The sequence below is a fragment of the Schistocerca americana genome, chromosome 8 (genome assembly GCF_021461395.2).
Source record: "Schistocerca americana isolate TAMUIC-IGC-003095 chromosome 8, iqSchAmer2.1, whole genome shotgun sequence".
NCBI classification, from domain to species: Eukaryota; Metazoa; Arthropoda; class Insecta; order Orthoptera; family Acrididae; genus Schistocerca; species Schistocerca americana.
In genome coordinates, this window is record NC_060126.1 from 145,586,172 (window position 1) to 145,607,345 (window position 21,174).

The window sequence follows — 21,174 nt, forward strand, 5'->3', positions numbered from 1 at the left end:
GGTTACACAATGGTAGCATTATTGATGCATAGTATCCAATTTGGTGTGTATTTGCTGTAATTCATGATTGGTGTGGCTCACCATTGCAGATCTATAAAGTGAGGGTATGATATGGAATACAAACATGATATGGACAAAAATAACACTTTATTGCACTCAAATGGTGAGAAGCATGTCTGCTCAATTTGAAACCATAGACTGCATTGTCACTGCACAGTCAACACCAAAGGTAGTCAGTCCATTATAAAGCAGGATCAGTTTTCAGTGGGGTTATACAATGTGATGTCCTCACAATTCAAATTATTACCACAAAGTATTACAACAAGGAGTCTACACTTTAATTTATTATATTACAGCCTGAAGAAACAAATGTTCTTAAATTCTCTAAGTTGTAGATGTTATGCTGAAGTAACAGATGTAGCATTTAAATTGTGGTACTTTGTGTTAATGACCACTTTATGTTTTGGAAAAAACTATTTCTGTTTTGTTTTTGAGAATAATTTTGTTCATACCCAAACAATATAACCAGCAGTCCTATTAAACTTAAGTAAATTTTATATACCTGTAGTTCATTATGGTAAGAAAAAATTATTCACCATGATAGAAAACATTACATCACCTGCTGAAATTGCCTGAATAACACAGTCTAAATCACAGTTTTTACCATATTTTTTAAATATATTTTGCAACCCCAGTTGTATTTACTACAATAATCAATAATAAATTATGACATCAACTGGGTCTGATGTATGCTGCAGTAGAATGCTACAACTATATCATTAAAGACATAAGACAAAGGAATAGGATGTTCTTTGTTAGCAAAAAAATTGCACATGCACAATTAAATTACATAAATTATATCTAGCATGAATATAATGAGCATTCATGTATTATGGTCCACATGAAGTGGAAAGCTGTAGTCTCACAATAAGAATGTGAAACATGTAATTACTGACTTGAATTTCATTGTTGTAGATTGAATGTCATCCTTATCTTAACCAGAAGAAACTAATTGATTTCTGCAAGCAGAGGGACATAGTGATAACTGCTTACAGTCCACTTGCAAATCCATCTATGACAATGCCAGGAGGGGGAGTGCCATTATTGGAAAACCCAAAGATGAAGTTACTTGCTGCCAAGTATAGGAAGACAGTGGCTCAAGTTGTTCTTAGATATGTGGTAAGATATGTGCATTGTGATCTACAACTGTTAGTAAGAACTAAAGAGATTCATGTCATCATCATTTTTTGTTTTGGTTGTGTTTGCTCTGAAAACAAAATAAGTAGAATACCTACTCTACGTTTTAATAGACATCTACTCTTTTAGAAAAGAACTCATATCAGTTTTCACATGTGCTGTCTTTGGTATGCCAGTAAAATGTCATTGGTTTTTTAATTTCGGATAAGTTGTTGGGTCTAGATTTCTACATATTTCAAACAATGGAAAATCCAGGATGGAATGTAACAATATAAGAGAAGGAAAGTTGCTACTCACCATATAGCGGAGATACTGAGCCGCGATAGGCACAATAAAAAGATTCACACAATCATAGCTTTCGGCCATTAAGGCCTTTGTCAGCAGTAGACACACACACACACACACACACACACACACACACACACACACACACACACACACTCATGCAAGTGCAACTCGCACACACATCTGCAGTCTCAGACAGCTGAAACTACACTGACAGTGTAGTTTCAGCGCTCTGAGACTGCAGATCGGTTTGCAAGTTGCACTTGTGTGTGTGTGTGTGTGTGTGTGTGTGTGTGTGTGTGTGTGTGTGTGTCTACTGCTGACAAGGGCCTCAATGGCTGAAAGCTATGATTGTGTGAATCCTTCTATTGTGTCTATCGTGGCTCAGTATCTCCGCTATAAGGTGAGTAGCAACTTTCCTTCTCTCGTATTGCTTCTACATATTTCCTGTCACTTAAAGCTCAGTTTCCTTTAATGAATAAAAATATAAAGTGTGTCATGCCATTCAAAGTAACAACACAGGACTGCTCTCAAATTGTGCATCAGCTGATCACTGCGGAATCCTTAAGTTCCACCATATCGCAGATATTCTATCACTGTAGCAGAGTGGCGGACCAATGCCGAGATCATAAAACAAAGTGACACAGTTCTGTAACCTATAACTGCATGAAGCTGACTGACCTAAGTCCACTGGATGCCAGCTCTTTTATACTCTCCCTCAGGGCTTCTGCAAAGAAGCCTTTTATCAGTTAAAATCCCAGGTGTGGTCTCACAGACCACTAGCGTTTATTGTTGCTCTGTTGCAAATGCGTAATGGTGGAGTAGGAGATTATAGCATTGTTTAGTTGCTCTTTCTCAGAGCTTCTGAGGTTTCCTTTGTCAGTAACCACTTGAATGTGGCATGGAGCTATACTATTACTGCTTCTTTCATGCTACTGATCTCTGAGACTGCACCTGGGACTTTGCGTTTTGGATTCAGTAGCCAAGTCTTCATCTACTGTTCGTGTTTAACAGACTCTGACTTCACGGATACTGTTTTCAAATTGTTTGAGGACAGTATAGGAAGTGATTTTGGATCATATAGTGACAATGAAATTGAAAGTGAATGTAGTACAGTATAGGAACAGTGCAAAAGTGAAGATGAATTTATTTTGCCACCCGTGAATTCCTTGAATGAATCAAGTGATCAAAGTGATGAAGACAGAAGTATGGAGACTGAATCTTTAGCTAGAGGTTCTGCCAGAAATACATTAGATCGAAACAAATATCGCTGTTCATTGAAATCTGTTCCAACAATGGCCAATGGCATTACTTTCCCTTCTGATGGGCATAAGTGGAGTGAATGCATTTGTCCTTCACAATTTATACAGAGACGGTACTCAAGTGTAACACTTTGATTTTTCAAGAAGCTTGTAAACTAATTGGTGACACCACAGACAAAAAGCGAGTCAACTAGAATCACACACCCCATGAACTTTGTGTACCCTTCACTGTATTTTGGGTGTAGCAGAACTAAGAGTAGAAGCCATTTTAGAATGATTGGAAAAATGGCAAAGATGCTCTGCCTGTGTCCCAAAAAAGAAATGAAAGACACTGTATATTTGCCATTGTTGCAAGAAGCCAATCTGACTTGAATTCTCAACAAAAATTTCCAGTGAATGTAAAGAAAACCTCTGAGAAGGAAACTAAACACCTAAAAAGTACCAGTTTAATTTTCATATTTTTGGATATTTTGTGGGAGTTTGTGTTTTATTATTAAATGTGTAATAAACAATAAAAATATAGCAAAAAGTAAAATTTAGAGTGCAGGATATTTGAGTTTTCATAGCATTAGCATTATCATGTAGTTTTCTGTTTAAATGCTTGTTTTACAAAATTAAATTTTAAAATCTATTTGAATGTATGTTTTTTGTGTGATATTAATGCAATATATTACATAAAATCTGAACTGTTTCACTGAAATTGGTAAACACAATTTTTGCCTATGTATAGTATAAGAGTAAGGGTACAATGTACATGCTGTTAAAGCTCGGAAATGGGTCCTGATATGATAAAAGGAGTCAGATGGTATGGTAGCCCTCTGTTCCACATCCATGAAGAAGGTTCCCATTTTTACCTGAAGGGCATGCTTTTGAAAATATAAGGGCTGGGAAGTTTTTCCCTCCATAAATTTCTAGAACATTCCCGAACATTGAACAGTATTCAAGAACATTCCAGACCATTTGAGAGTCTTTGAGAGCATTGAACAACATTGTAGAATGTTCCAAAATGGTTTTTTGGCCAAAAAGTGGCTTCTGCAGTTTGCTCCATAGCTATGGTAAGTTTGAATCTCTGGATCTTGGTAAGAACTAATGATATCAAAAAAACTTCTAAAGTTCTCTGAGAACATTATCTTAACATTTGTTAAAAATTTGTTCTGTGAGCCAGAATTATCTAAATAACTAACAATAGAAAATGGCTCAAAATCTAACTATACACTCTTTAGACATTTATCTAGAAATACCATTTTCCTATTTTCAGCAATCTTTATCCTTTATCAAGAGGCAACCAAAAAAACCATGGGGTGGCCACATCAATAATTTCTCTTCATGGTAAATTGCCAGAATTTTTACCATAATAATGTTCTTAAATTGATATTCTCAATGAACCTTGAAACTTTTTTTGGTGTCATTATTTATTGTTACTGAGGTCTAGAGATTCAAAGTTATCATACTCATGCATTGCAAGGGTTCTGAGGTCACCAAACATTTTTAGGTGCTATTTTTTCACCAATAAAACATTATGAAGTGCTCTCTTTGCATAATGCACACTTCACACCTATACAGGCTTTCTTGACCTGGAAATTATTTGATGGTGTCACCTGAACACATAAGCTCATTACAGAAAATTGTTTTGTCATTCCCAATTCTTCGTAGTTGCAAATCAAACACCACATTTTTGTGATATACTGTAGGTGTATGTAAATTAATGGGGGATCACTGCTGTCAGCTGCAACAGGACATTAAGCGGAATCAGTGGCGATGACGAAAATGTGTACTGGACCAGGATTCAAACCTGGGATCTCCTGCTTATTAGGCAGGTGCGGTAAACCACTGAACCATCTGGAACACAGCATTATTGCAACTGCACAGACTATTTCAGCATGCCTCACGGCCAATCAACACTCCCACTGAGCGCCACTTATCCACAGTCCCTGTTTACTATACTCCTGTTTGCTAATCAGAGATTCCCACAGAAGGTTGGACGTATTTGTGTATTTGTGCCTGAAGGAAGGGGATCCATTGCTCAGCTAGGCTTATCAATTATATAAATGTGTAATGTTTGTCCGAAAGAGCAGACATCATGCAGACTCTGCAGCTACAAAGTAATATATGAAAATTAATGGAGGATGACTGCTGTCAGCTGCAACAGAACATCAAGCAGAATCAGCAGTGACAATGAAAATGTATACCAGGCCAGGATTTGAACCCAGCATCTCTTGCTTACTAGGCAGATGCAGTAACCATTGCACCATTCAGGACACAGCATTATTGCAACTGCATGGACTATCTTAGCATGCACCATGGCCCATCCACACCTGTGAACAGGAATATAGTGAAGGGGGGCTGCAGACGGGTGGTGCTCGGTGGGAGTGTGAATTGGCAATGAGGTGTGCTGAGATAGTCCATGCAGTTGCGATAACACTTGTCCCAGTGGTTACCAAAGCTGACTAGTAATCAGGAGATCCCGGGTTCGAATCCCAGTCTTGTGCACATTTTTGTTATTGCCACTGATTCCACTTAATGTCCCATTGCAGCTGACAGCAGTGATCCCCCATTAATGTACATATCATGTTTCTCAGCTGCAGATCCTGTATGGTGTTGATTCTTCCAGACAAACACTACACACTCATATAACTGTATGTTTAGCCTAAAAATGTTGAGCATTTGTAGTTGAAGTAGTGTAAAGAATTTTGTGTTGGATGATTTTATGTTAACGTTATATTATGCATAGTTGTTTGTTATTTATATGTGACAAAGTATGTAAATGTATCCAAATATATAAATACACTGTCAAAACTTTGCTGAGCTGCAGAATTCATTTCATATAAGCAGCACACCCTGCTGTAACAGGGGAAAGAAGGGAACCACAAACATGGGGAACTGGCTGTATCAATCCTCATTCTTCCTTTCTCAACAAAAATTTTGGCATGTGAACATATTCACACCTTTTTGTACTGAAAGCTAGCAGCAGAGAGGCAATGGAAGTGAAAGAGAGAGGAGACATTGCCGGTGGGAGTAAAACTAAAAGGGAGAGAGACAGTGATGTGCGTGTGTGTGTGTGTGTGGGGGGGGGGGGGGGGGGGATGCAAGTGAAAGAGAAAGACAGGTGGATGAAGACAATAGCAATGGGAGCCAAGGAGAGAGAGATAGCGATGGCAGTAACAGAGAAAGAAAGGTGAGTGGAGATAGTAGCAATGAGAACAAAAGAGATAGGAGACAGTAGAAATGAAAAAGAGGGATGAGTGGGGACCATATGTAGGCTTGAGGGATCTGTACTCCTCCTCTGCCCAGACCAATGAACTTTAACATGAAAAAAATTGCCCAGTTTCCCCGTACACTATACCCACATGTTAAAGTTTCTCCATCTAGGGCTTAAAACCATGAGCAAACAATTTCCAAGACCATGTGTGGAGAGGAGACAATGGTGGTTGAAGAGAAAGACAGCAGACTGTAAGCGAGTAAAAAACATACCTTGGCAATGGGGAGAAAGACTGTGACAGAGACCATGGCAATGAGAGAAAGTGAAAATGGCAGAGAAGGAGACTGTGTTAAGGAAGAGCAAGAGAAAGGGATGAAGACAGTGACAGTGGAGTGACAGACAGAAGAAAGTGCCAATGGGAGAAAAAGGAGACAGTGGGAGGTAGATAAATATAGACAGTGACACTGAGAAGGAGAGAAAAGGAGATGCTGAGTATGAAGGCTTCATTACAGAGGGAGATGAAGTTAAAGGAATTACAATGTTCTGTGTTAAAAGAGAGGGAGTATGTTTGCAAGCCTAAAATATTTGGTGAGGAAGGAGAAATGTAGATTGAGGCACCTGATTCCTCATTTTTCTGTCAGAGTCTTTTAAAGAGGAGCTTATTTGTCTTTTTTTGTGCTCTCACAGGTGCATTTTTAGCTGTTCTTATGTGCATATAGTTCACCTAAGACAATACAAAATTACACATGACACAATCAAATGAACTGTCACAGCAGATAGCTTGTTTAAAGATGATGCTAGAACATACCATGCTTGCAGTGATAGAATATATATAAAGGAAAGTGTTGGTATGTTGATAGACTCACAAACAAACACACACACAAAATGTCTGCTTGTGTCTGTATATGTGCGGATGGATATGTGTGTGTGTGCGAGTGTATACCTGTCCTTTTTTCTCCCTAAGGTAAGTCTTTCCGCTCCCGGGATTGGAATGACTCCTTACCCTCTCCCTCAAAACCCAAATCCTTTCGTCTTTCCCTCTCCTTCCCTCTTTCCTGATGAAGCAACCATTTGTTGCAAAAGCTTGAATTTTGTGTGTATGTTTGTGTTTGTTTGTGTGTCTATCGACCTGCCAGCACTTTTGTTTGGTAAGTCTCATCATCTATATATAATAGAGGGAAACATTCCACGTGGGAAAAAATATATCTAAAAACACAGATGATGTGACTTACCGAACGAAAGTGCTGGCAGGTCAATAGACAAATGTCTGCATGTGTCTGTGTATGTGCGGATGGATATGTGTGTGTGTGTGTGGGAGTGTATACCTGTCCCTTTTTTCCCCCTAAAGTAAGTCTTTCCGCTCCCAGGATTGGAATGACTCCTTACCCTCTCCCTTAAAACCCATATCCTTTCGTCTTTCCCTCTCCTTCCCTCTTCTTTCCTGATGAGGCAACAGTTTGTTGCGAAAGCTTGAATTTTGTGTGTATGTTTGTGTTTGTTTGTCTATCGCCCTGCCAGCACTTTCGTTCGGTAAGTCACATAATCTGTGTTTTATATATACACTCCTGGAAATTGAAATAAGAACACCGTGAATTCATTGTCCCAGGAAGGGGAAACTTTATTGACACATTCCTGGGGTCAGATACATCACATGATCACACTGACAGAACCACAGGCACATAGACACAGGCAACAGAGCATGCACAATGTCGGCACTAGTACAGTGTATATCCACCTTTCGCAGCAATGCAGGCTGCTATTCTCCCATGGAGATGATCATAGAGATGCTGGATGTAGTCCTGTGGAACGGCTTGCCATGCCATTTCCACCTGGCGCCTCAGTTGGACCAGCGTTCGTGCTGGACGTGCAGACCGCGTGAGACGACGCTTCATCCAGTGCCAAACATGCTCAATGGGGGACACATCCGGAGATCTTGCTGGCCAGGGTAGTTGACTTACACCCTCTAGAGCACGTTGGGTGGCACGGGATACATGCGGACGTGCGTTGTCCTGTTGGAACAGCAAGCTCCCTTGCCGGTCTAGGAATGGTAGAACGATGGGTTCGATGACGGTTTGGATGTACCGTGCACTATTCAGTGTCCCCTCGACGATCACCAGTGGTGTACGGCCAGTGTAGGAGATCGCTCCCCACACCATGATGCCTGGTGTTGGCCCTGTGTGCCTCGGTCGTATGCAGTCCTGATTGTGGCGCTCACCTGCACGGCGCCAAACACGCGTACGACCATCATTGGCACCAAGGCAGAAGCGACTCTCATCGCTGAAGACGACACGTCTCCATTCGTCCCTCCATTCACGCCTGTCACGACACCACTGGAGGCGGGCTGCACGATGTTGGGGCGTGAGCGGAAGACGGCCTAACGGTGTGCGGAACCGTAGCCCAGCTTCATGGAGACGGTTGCGAATGGTCCTCGCCGATACCCCAGGAGCAACAGTGTCCCTAATTTGCTGGGAAGTGGCGGTGCGGTCCCCTACGGCACTGCGTAGGATCCTACGGTCTTGGCGTGCATCCATGCGTTGCGGCGGTCCGGTCCCAGGTCGACGGGCACGTGGACCTTCCGCCGACCACTGGCGACAACATCGATGTACTGTGGAGACCTCACGCCCCACGTGTTGAGCAATTCGGCGGTATGTCCACTATACGCCCTCGCTCAAAGTCCGTCAACTGCACATTCGGTTCACGTCCACGCTGTCGCGGCATGCTACCAGTATTAAGGACTGCGATGGAGCTCCGTATGCCACGGCAAACTGGCTGACACTGACGGCGGCGGTGCACAAATGCTGCGCAGCTAGCGCCATTCGGCGGCCAACACCGGGGTTCCTGGTGTGTCCGCTGTGCCGTGCGTGTGATCATTGCTTGTACAGCCCTCTTGCAGTGTCCGGAGCAAGTATGGTGGGTCTGACACACCGGTGTCAATATGTTCTTTTTTCCATTTCCAGGATATATATATATATATATAAAACAAAGATGAGGTGACTTACCGAACGAAAGCGCTGGCAGGTCGATAGACACACAAACAAACACAAACATACACGCAAAATTCTAGCTTTCGCAACCAACGGTTGCCTCATCAGGAAAGAGGGAAGGAGAGGGGTTTTAAGGGAGAGGGTAAGGAGTCATTCCAATCCCGGGAGCGGAAAGGCTTACCTTAGGGGGAAAAAGGACGGGTATACACTCGCACGCACACACGTATCCATCCACGTATATGTGTGGATGGATATGTGTGTGCGTGCGAGTGTATACCCGTCCTTTTTCCCCCTAAGGTAAGCCTTTCCGCTCCCAGGATTGGAATGACTCCTTACCCTCTCCCTTAAAACCCACATCCTTTTGTCTTTCCCTCTCCTTCCCTCTTTCCAGATGAGGCAACAGTTTGTTGCGAAAGCTTGAATTTTGTGTGTATGTTTGTGTTTATATATATATATATATATATATATATATATATATATAATGGAAGGAAACATTCCACGTGTGAAAAATTATATATAAAAACAAAGATGAGGTGACTTACCGAACAAAAGCGCTGGCAGGTCGATAGGTCTATCGACCTGCCAGCGCTTTTGTTCGGTAAGTCACCTCATCTTTGTTTTTTTATATATATATATATATATATATATATATATATATATATATATATATATATATATATATATATATATATATATATATATATAGAGGGAGGGAAACATTCCACTTGGGAAAAATATGTGTGTGTGTGTGTGTGTGTGTGTGTGTGTGTGTGTGTGTGTGTGTGTGAAGACAATAATAGTAATATATCTGAATAACACACAAATGAACATCAGTTTTAGTAACACTATTCTCGATTTCACAATAAAAACCTGTGTTTAAGTTATCAAACAATAGAAAATCCAGGATGGAATGTTTCAATACAATAGAAGGAAAGTTGCTACTCACCATATAGAAAAGATGCTGAGTCACGATAGGCGCAATAAAAAGATTCATACAATCATAGCTTTCGGCCAATATGGCCTTTGTCAGCAGTAGACACACATGCACACACTCACTCACACAAGCGCAACTTGCACACACGTCTGTAGTCTCAGAGAGCTGAAACTACAGTGTGGCTGGCAGCTATGATTGTGTGAATCTTTTTATTGTGCCTATCACGACTCAGCACCTCTGCTATATGGTGAGTAGCAGCTTTCCTTCTCACGTATTGTTGTCTTTAAGTTATACTATTGATGTGAGTATGGTATGTTCTGGCATCATCTTTACACAATCTATATGCTCATATTGTTAATTTGATTGTATTTTGAGATATTGACTAATTATGTGCTTATATAATAAAATGTGCATTTACCTTAACTTAGCTACAATACCTTACAATTTAATGATGCCGTGGGTTGAGGACAGAGACATGGTAGATCATACTAGTTCTCTTATACTTGTGTTATTTCTATTTTGTTTCAATGACATATTTAAGGATTTATGTTATATTATTCTGGCTCTCATGGACAAACTATAGTACCAGAAATGCATCTTTTCAGTTATGTAGAATTGTGGTTACTGAGGTCATGTTTTTAACACATGACTATTGACTTCTAGCTTGCAACCATGAAACAGCCAGAAGCTTGCACTAACTGCCATCTGTTACTGCGAGGCAAAAGCAACCAGTAAATCAATTCTTGAAACTTCATAACTGCCTGCTCTGTTGGCTTGCTGTGACAGTTCCCTGTCTGCTCAGGAAATTTCTGCATTTTAAATGTAGTCTTATCAAGCTTGCATTGTGTACCTTCTGAACATGGACCTTACTCCCATTTCTTTAACACTATATGTTACCCCACTTCCATTTTTACTCATCCTGAATAATACCCTTGGAGCTAGAATGTAAGTAATGTGACTGATGGTCTATGTGTGGATAAAGGTGGTTACATTACCATGTTATTTGTTGACATGAATGCAATTCTTTGCAGATTGTTTCCAAATTTTCTTCCACATTCAGTAATATCATGTCATCAACATACAGTATTTTTTCATCCCTCTTACTGACTTCGATACTGTTTGTAAATAGGTTGAACAGAACTGGATCAAGTACAGATCCTTGAGGTACTCCATACTTAATATCCCTTATTTCAGATATGCATCCACATTCTTTTGGTACAGACTACTTTTTGTTACTGAGATACGATTTTGTTTATTCCACTGCATGTCCACGTGTGCCATAGCTTTCAAGTTTTTCAGTTAATGCTTTACGGGTGAGTGTTTGAAAAGCTTTAGATGGATTCAGAAACATAGCAGATACAGACCTTCTATTGTCTAATGTATTTGTAACAGATTCTCTTAGGCTTGAGATGGCACTTTCTGTAGCTTTCCCTTCTTGGAAACCATGTTGTCCTAGAATCAGAATACTATACTTCCATAGGAATGTAGTCATCCTACTGTGCCAGAGTATCTATAGTATAATTGACAAACCAGGGGTTAAAGATTCTAGTCTGTAGTTATTTGTGACATCATTGCCACCTTTCTACCGAGCGAGGTGGCGCAGTGGTTAGCACACTGGACTCGCATTCGGGAGGACGATGGTTCAATCCCGTCTCCGGCCATCCTGATTTAGGTTTTCCGTGATTTCCCTAAATCGTTTCAGGCAAATGCCGGGATGGTTCCTTTGAAAGGGCACGGCCGATTTCCTTCCCAATCCTTCCCTAACCCGAGCTTGCGCTCCGTCTCTAATGACCTCGTTGTCGACAGGACGTTAAACACTAACCACCACCACCATTGCCACCTTTCTGACATGTTGGTAGTACTTCGCTTATTTTTAATTTCTCTGGAAATACTTCTCTGAATGAGCAGTTTTCTATATCTAAATGAGGCACAGTTATTTCTTCATTCATATGATTGATTAGATAATCTGATGCTTTATCATCTCCTGGAGACTTATTGGATTTTAATTTCTGAATTATTTTTACGAGTTCTTTTTGTTTTCAGGAACATTGAGTGGGGTGGTACAGCATCTATAAAATTGCTGTTGAGTATACTAGCAATATGCCTATAATAATGTTTATATTCCATATAGGGAGAAAATATGAATACCTACACTTCTTAAGTGTGATTCTTTCATTCAGGTGTGGAATGAGTCAAGGTATTCATTAATGTAAGACATCATACAAACTACCATAACTATGAATGATCACTGCACTGTGTAACATTACTCACACTTATGGCATCTAAATTGCTATTTAAAAAAGCTGTTGCCTCCTCAGTTGTATAACTAATAGCTTAATGCTTACATGATTACAATTTTTTCAAAGACAATATCTGTAATTCCTGAGTCTTATTTCCAGTACATTATTACTTGTCGTACAGCTTCCAAACAAAACACTGACATGTAGTTAACAGAACTCTTGAGCCCTGAATCCAAACACTCAGATAATTTGTAGAAGGAGTGGCTAATGAAGTATACTTTTAATTTCATTTTGAGTCAACAGGGATTTCCAATTTCTTAATTTGTGCTGGATGGAAGTTTGTTGAAGATCTTATCACCAAAGTGCATAACTCCATTCTGAATCTTGGACAAGGAGGCAAAATGTGCATATGAACTATTTTTGTGTCTTGTGTTGTGAATGTGTCTCTTGCAGTTTAATTGGAACTGGTTCTTATTACCAGTAACAAAAACCATAAAGGATTAAACACAATGTGAAGTGATTGCAAGAATTTCAAGTACTTAAAAAAATGCATGTGCAAGATGTAAGGTTATCCACTTTAGAAAATGTCTTAGCTATATTGTATATGGAAGTAAATGCACACATCATGTTAAACTGTCCATTTTCACAATGTCAAACATGAATTCTATTGCAGTATCTTTTAACAGTTATATCTATTCTATATGATAAGCATGTAAATATGTATGACAATGAAGTCTGAATTATGCAAGAGATCTGTGCAGATAAGTTAGTATAGAGGAAAGAAACAGATAAAGAGCTTGAGAAGTACTGGAGAAGGCACTGTAAAACTAACTTCAGCACTTGTACACAGGTTCAATTTGGTCTTTATCAGAACAGAATAAGAAGCAAATTAGTTACTAATTTGATAAATAATAGGTATTAGAGATAAAATACAGTAATTTCCAACAGATGAACAGTAATTTTTATTGGTATTTATTGTGCGTACATTTACCAATGGTTTTGCTTTATTTTATATTTTATTTTGTGTGTCCACGTAAATCTCTTTATCAGTACATATATCATACACAGGATATTGGACAGAAAACCTTTTTAGCTATTGGTTTTACAAACATCAGACATACATCATTTAAATTTTTATAACAAATACAGTTAGTAATTAGAAATTTTATTGAACACTGTATGCTCATAACTTATTTCAACAATTAAAAATACAAATTACATTTTTTTGTGCATAAGATACTGTCAGATTGAATAGTAGCAGTTTTTCAGAAGGTAGGCTGTTGTACAGTTTTGTTTCTGCAAGATATACACCTTTTTATCATAATGTGGTGTTACAATGACTAACATGTACATCGTTGTCTGACCTGGCACTGTAATCATGGGCACAATGTTTTGAGGAAAAAGGTTTTCTTTTCTCAGTATACTTTCTTTGACATGCCCCACTACTTACAGTATATAAATGCAGGGAACAGGTAATATCTTTAGATCTTTAAAGAGACGTCTGCATGGTTTTCTACAGCTCACTTGTATCATTTTTGTATAATTCCCTTTTGCTTCCTGAAAATTGTTTTGGCCTGGTGTATGTTTCCCCAGAAAATGATACTGTACTTCAGTATGGAATGTACACGAGCAAACTGTACAACTATAACTGTTTTCTGCACTCGTATTGTTGCAAAGAATTTTTACTGAATAGCTCATTTTTGCTAGTTTTGAATTTAGGGCTGAGATATGAGAGCTGCAGTTAAGATTTTCCTATATGTGAATCCCAAGAAATTTAGTTTTGCTGATAGCACAAATGTTTTGTTTATCTATACATATTACTGGTTGTGCTGCATTTTTATTTTCATCTGCGTGGAAATTCATGAGTACTGTTTTTTGGGGATTAACTGTTAGTCTGTTTCTGGTAAACCATTGAGACACTTCTTTCATAATACCTTTTGCAGATGCCGTAAGATGAGACACTTCTTTCATAATATCTTTTGCAGATGCAGTAAGATTTTCATCTTTATTTCCTTTAATCAATACACTGGTGTCATCTGCAAAAGTATTAGTTCAGAATCCCTAATGTGTAATGGGAAATCATTAATGTATACCAAAAAAAGAAAGGGACTTAAAATAGAGCCCTGTAGAACACCATGATTTAGTCCACATGGCTCTGAAAGATATACCTGGAGTTCATTTCCTTCCATGTACTTAGTTTCTGTTACCTGAGAGCAATATTCCAAATATGATTTAATGCACTGATTTGGCACACTTCTTACACAATACCATTCAAGCTTTCTCAGGAGTACAGAATGATCAATCACATCAAAAGTTTTTATTAGGTCCAAGAATAAACCTGAGTTTTTCTATGGTTGCCCATTGCATTTAAGACATGGTTTATTAGGATAAAACTGGCTGTTTCAGTTGATCGCTGTAGTCTGAAGTCATGTTGACATCCAGAAATAGTATTATTCTTGTGAAAAATGTAGTTAGTTATGAAAGGAACACTTTTTCAATAATTTTTGAAAACCCTGACAGTAGTGACACAGGTCTATACATTGCTGATCACCTTTTTTATATAGTGGTATTACGTTTGCCATTTTCAGTTGCTGTGGGAAGACACCACATGACAAGGATGAATTGCATGTGTCTAATAATAATATAATCTAGAATATAATCAATACCTGTTGAATAATTACTCTCCACTGAATTATTTGTATTTAGGAGTTCTGTTGGGCGTATTGGACTGAGGAACATAGATATATTATTTATTTCAATAGATGAAAGCTCTTTCAATGTTGTGTTTGGTGTATTAACAAATTTTTTCTTCACTAATTTTCCAGCAACAGTTGCATAATAAGAATTGAAGACATTTGCAACTGCCATTGATATTGTTGCCATCATGCGATATCACAATATTTCTGGTCTTCTTCCCTGTACGATCCTGCACAACTTTCCACATGGACTTAGTTTTATTTTGATGACTTCATAATATATTTGTCATTTTCCCTGATTTTTGCCTCTATTATGACACATTTCAAAACTAACTTGTATTTTTTGAAATGCCAGTTTTTGAGTGCAGTAAAAGTTCCCACTTCCTTTTACAAGATGCTTTAATGTCTGATGTAATCCAGTTTTTGAATCTGTTCGTGTTTCTGGAAATCATTTTTCATTGTGGAAAAGCTACGTCAAAGTTATACTTGCAAATATTCAAAAAATTTTCCATCTTTTCATTGGTATACTTCTCTCCAAGATTGTTTGCTGATTAGATAATGGAAGCGTTCAATATTTTTCTGGCTATAACTACTTTTATGGATAATATTTTGTACACTGGTCGAAATGTGATTTACAGGTATGATTAGTAATTGCAAAAGATGGTCGCTACAGCCGGTATCGAAGTTTTCTGTTGTACACTTGTCCATGTTTACACATACCTGATCAAGGAAAGTAACACTTTTTTTTGTTACATGTCCTGGAGAGCTAACAGTCAGACACAGATTGTAGGCTTGTACAATATTTAAGAACTTTTCCCTGTGAGGGCTATGGCTCAGAAGGTCAATATTAAAATCTCACACAGTACAACTGTTTCCCCAGTTGTCTTGAGTTTGCCTAAAAAGAGGTCCAGTTGTTTGAAAAAAAAAAAAAAAAAAAACAAAAAAAAAAAAAAAACAAAAAAAAAAAAACAAAAAAAAACAACACTTTCACGCACTAACAGGAGATCTGTACACACACACAAAATAATATTTTTTTCAGACATTAACTCAACAGCTGAGATTTCAAAGTCTATTTCACAGCCTAGTTTGCATGCGCAGACTATACTCTACATTTTCTATTACATACTGGTATATAAAATGTAGCATTTTGCAAGGTTAAAATGCAATATCTTTAAGTGTTGAAAATACTCATTTTGTAACCCATGTTCACAAAAACATACTGAGTTGCCATGTATGTTCGTATATTTCTAATGTAGAAGCAACGATGTATTCATTATTTTATATGAGTTCACATTACCCTCATTCTAGTGTAGTCAATATTTACTTCTCAATTTTGTTGCAGTACCAGCTAGGCACAGTTCCAATCCCAAAGTCCTTTAACAAGAAGAGGATTGAGGAAAACATACAGATATTTGATTTTGAGCTCAGTAATGATGATATGGCCTACATAAATACATTTAACAAAAACTACAGGGTCTTTCCATTTACTGAGTAAGTATATAAGACAAATATAGATTAATTAAACACAAAATACTTGCCTCTTATTACTGACACTTGTGTTTATAGAAACAAGATATTTAGTATGATACACAGAAACAGAATGATGGAGAGGTGAAGTGAGATAGACTTGATACAGAGATGGCATTCATACAAATGAAATTTTTTTAGTTACGGCACCTTATAGCATGGGGGATAATAATGTGGGAAGTGGTCGTTTAATTTGCAGCACAGTTTTACTTACATGTTTCTTTAAAAACAGTCCTGTTGCATGTTTTTATTTCTGTTACATTAATGGGAATGCTGTGCTCTCATAAAATTCACTGTCTTATCAGCAGTGGAAATTCATTGAAAGTTTTTGGAGGTTTATAAGGACCCTGCTTCATCATTTGCAAGAGTTCATTTTGAATTCAAATATGTCTGTGCTTCTCTTTATCATATTCTGTAGGATATCCCACAATAGGGAACAGAAAGTGCAGAATATAGTATGGGTTGACTGGTGATTGGAGGTATATGAAATGACTTATTTCCTTGGCATTTTAAAAGAATGAAATCTTTATGTTTTATGTGAGAAATTAATGACAAAAAATTCTTTGTGAAATGTCAGTGTTGTCCAAAAAATTATTGATAATATTTTGATTGTGGTAAACCTTCACTGCACATTCAGTGCTTGATTTGTAAAAAAAAAAAAAAAAAAAAAAAAAAAAAGAGAGAGAGAGAGAGAGAGAGAGAGAGAGAGAGAGAGAGAGAGAGAGAGAGAGAGAGAGATTCTGGTACTGTAACCTTCTTGGTGTTGCTTTTTTTGCAATTTAGACGTCTTAAAACGTTATTTTAACGCTTTTTTCCGTCAGAGATACCAGCATGGTGTACCATCATAAACCAAGCACTGGCCCATCCTTATTTTCACTCTTCCTTACTGAAGATATGTCTCCCAAATTCCTTTCTTTATCCATCATTGCTGGAATGAAACCTTTTTGGGGCATTCTTTCATCCACGTACCATTGGGTAATGCTGGATTACTCACTCACTTTCAGAACACATTGCTCTAAAACCAAGCATAAAGTCAGTGCCAGAAATGACATTCTGAGAAACTTAAGAGGCACAAATTGGAATGCAAATCCAGAAGTTCTTAGAACGACAGCATTAGCTCTGTGCTACTCTGGTCCAGAATATTTATCCCCAGTGTGTTGTAGGTCAACCCATGCCAAGACTGTGGACCTTGCTTTGAACAAAGCTTGCAAGTTTATTTATTTATTTATTGCATCCTTTGATCATATGTAGTACAGTGTACAGGATGATGTTGGACTTATTACTAAGTTCAAAATGATACATATTTAAATAATCATTTTTCAACATGCTACCAATTTAAATAGTTGTAGTTCTTACAATGATACAATGTAACAAATTACAATAGCTTTAGTTCTTAACAGTTATTCTGGTCCAAGTATTCCTTTACTGAGTAGAAACAGTGGTACTGTAGATATTCTCTGTCAGATGGGCATTGAAGTACACATAATAGGCACACAATAGTGCCTGTTCATTTATGATCGTTTGAGAACCCTAAGAAGATAACAGCCCATGCTCAGCTTGGCATTAATTTGTTCTATGTGTTTGTCCTATTTTAAGTCTCTTTGTATCCAGATGCCGAGAAATTTTGTAGCCTCATTATTTGCAATAGGGTGTTGATTGATTTTTATTTCTGGATATATCAATGTGGTGTTTTGGTGGTTATGGAAATTTAAGGCTACTGTTGTAGTTTATTATCAACTGATTTTCTGCTGTCCAATTACTTAGATGTTTTGTAACTGTGTTTCCTTCTTCTTGTGTATCTTCATTTTTTGCTGCTTTTACCAGTATTGTTGTGTCGTCAGCAAACAGTATTACTTTGTGGGAATCAATATGTATATCCAAATCATTGATATATAACAAGAAAAGTAGGGGTCCCATTACCGAGCCTTGCGGTACCCCGTAAGTAATTGGGCTTTCTGATGATACATATTCTGTGATTATTTGTGCATTATCATCTATATGTCTGATGGATACTTTTTGTTTACGGTTGCTGAGAAATGAATGAATCCAATCATTTGCCAACCCCCTAATTCCATAGTGCTCTAACTTCTTCAATAGGGTTTTGTAGTTTAATCTTATCAAAGGCTTTGGTTAGGTCCAAAAATATACCTGTTGTTTGTTGTTTTTCATCTATTGTTTTTAATACAGAAGATATGCATTCATAGATTGCTGTCTCCGTTGATTTCTTGCTTCTAAAGCCATGTTGAGTATTAGATAGCACACTATTTTTGTTTATAAACTTTAACAACTTACTACACATAATTTTTTCTATTACTTTTGAGAAACAGGATGTTAATGTAATGGGACGATAGTTTATTACTTCGTCTTTGTCACCAGCTTTAAAAATAGTGATGACTTTTGATGTTTTTAGTTGATCTGGAAAGATGCCTGACTCTAGGGAACAGTTGCATAAGTGAGTAAGGGGGTCAATTATATTTTGGATGCAGAGTTTTAGGATTCTGTTTGGTATACCATCAATTCCTGCTGAGTATGTTGTCTTTAGTTCTCTGACAGCCTTCAATGTCTCCTCCCTGCTTACTTGGTCAACAAACATTGAAAATTTATTACTGTTGCACTTGTTTACCACTTGATGCTGAGTTGAACTAAAATTAGTTTTTATTAAATTTTCAGCTATTCCAGTGAAGTATTTGTTGAATATGTTTGCTATTTCTGTAGGTTGTAAAATCTTTTTATTGTTGTGTATCAAGACAATCACTGGATGCCTAAAACCCACCCTTGCTGAAATGATAAACTGTCTTGCTCAACCTAGGCTGAAATCAAGGAAAATTTCCTTCAGACATCAAGGCCTTTGGAAGTACTTCCAAATAATGCATGGCTTTCACTGTTTAAATCTAAGCACCAAGAGTGGATGGAGCTGCATGATTATCTTCCAGCTGGTTACAGTGAGGACTCGAATGTTTGGAGGTCACTTAACTGAATAAGAACTGATGTTGTCAAGGATGTAATAACTTAAACCATGATACTTTACACCAGAGGACAGCAAGTGAATGTGTGGTCAAGAACCAAAAGTCACCCATATGTGCTCTTTCTGTCAATTTTCATACTCAGAACAAAATTTATTGCTTTCCAATGGCAACACCCCTGGTATGGCTCAGTTTTGGAGAAATGTTGTCTGAATATAGATCGGATCAATCCATTTTTCTTGTTAATTTACTTTTTGTAATCTATGCACATGAACTATGTTATGTAATGCTTTGTATATTTAATTGTATTTAATTAGAATGCTACTGGCATATGTAAAAAGAAAATTGGTCTGTTGTCTCTGACCCCAAAGACAATCTCCTACTTTAATGAGTTACTGCCATCTCCACCAATTTAGAGCTACTTTTTTCCAGTCTCCTGAAATACCCAACTTTTGAAGATCTTTTGTGTTTGGCCCACCAACATATTTTGTTCTACCAAGTTGGAATGATTTTGTAGAAAATTTTCCATTAGAGCCCAGATAGTAGTGCTCTTGATTATTCTTGTAATATATGTTTGTTCCTCAATGTATTTTTAATCTGCTTACCTCCCATCACACCACATCCCTCTTCATTTGTCTGTTGTCCCCATTCTTTACCATATTTTACTCAGGCTAGGATTTGACTCATCATCCTTTTGAAAATATTTTGCTGCCCTATGTCGGCCACCCAGCTTGTAAACATTTCTGCACAACTGACTGAAAGATGGGGTTATGTGTATTGCTCATAGTCCAATGTGAGAAGGAACTAAACCCTAGCAGACTTCACAGGCCAAAGTATCACTTGTGTTGTTCTATTTTCTCTTTTACATCAATTCCACAGCATTTTGTACAGTAAACCATTGTCCTAAGTACTTAAATCTGTTCATTTATTTAAATGTCAGGCCACCTGCAGGTAGTGAGAGATGGTTTTGCTTTGACCTTGATATTAACAAGAATTTGGTCTTGATTTCATTGATATCTAAACACAATTTTACCACCTGCTTCATGATGATGTCTGCCATGTTTATCTGCTCATACTTGCTCTGTGTCAGCAGTATAATATATTTTCTCTAGACTCAGCCCTCTTTGTTCAGTCTACCTGAATAATGACCAATGCTAGAACTCTTTGTTAAATATGGAATACATTTTAAGACTGTCAGTTTTATTTCTTTGTCTATTAGCTGTCATCATATCTGCTCATCATTCATATGTAAAAAATATCTCATATTTTCAAAATATCATGGAAATGTTTCCACAAAAAATTTAGAGGCACACTTCTGCATTGAAGAGCCAAGACTAGTGCAATAGGCTGGTGATCATATGTAGCATACAGCAAATAGATGTTAACTGGTGGCAATTTCTTTCTCTTACAGGGCAAAAGCTTCTAAATATTATCCATTTCATGATGAATTTTGAGGCACCACACAAGATGTACATGAATGTTGAAAAAAATGTCAGAAGAGACCATAAGAGCACTACAGATTTATTTTTGTGCTATTTTATATTTAACCATCCTGTAGTAGGCACTATGTACCACACAATTATGATATTTCTGTAAATATACAGTTTCAATCAAAGCTAATGATGTGTTACTTTTTTATAAAATGATTATGTAGTATATTTCATTCATTAGTGATATTACAGAAAATTTTAAGTTGAATGGAATGAGCGATGACAACCACTAACATTTCACAGACAAGGTATGGATAGACTCATGAACAAAAAAATATCTAGAAGGAGTGAGTGACACTGACTAAAATTACTATAATAATATATGGAAAGTTCTGGTTGAGAATAATGTATTATTTAGGAATAAAGAGACAACTCACCAAAAGGCGGAAGTGCTGGG

The 21,174-nt window shown here is 37.6% G+C and overlaps 1 protein-coding gene across 1 annotated transcript in view; it reads left to right on the plus strand.

The window, feature by feature from the left end:
* The window catches only part of LOC124545194 (aldo-keto reductase family 1 member B1-like), a 72,990-nt gene extending 52,149 nt beyond the window's left edge, over window positions 1-20,841 (plus strand). Inside the window, exons 5-7 of the mRNA XM_047124059.1 lie at window positions 976-1,179; window positions 16,140-16,288; window positions 20,699-20,841. Of these exons, the coding sequence (XP_046980015.1) occupies window positions 976-1,179; window positions 16,140-16,288; window positions 20,699-20,741 (396 nt within the window). The 3' untranslated portion in view covers window positions 20,742-20,841. The remainder of the gene's footprint in view (window positions 1-975; window positions 1,180-16,139; window positions 16,289-20,698) is intronic.
* Window positions 20,842-21,174: the final 333 nt, after the last annotated feature.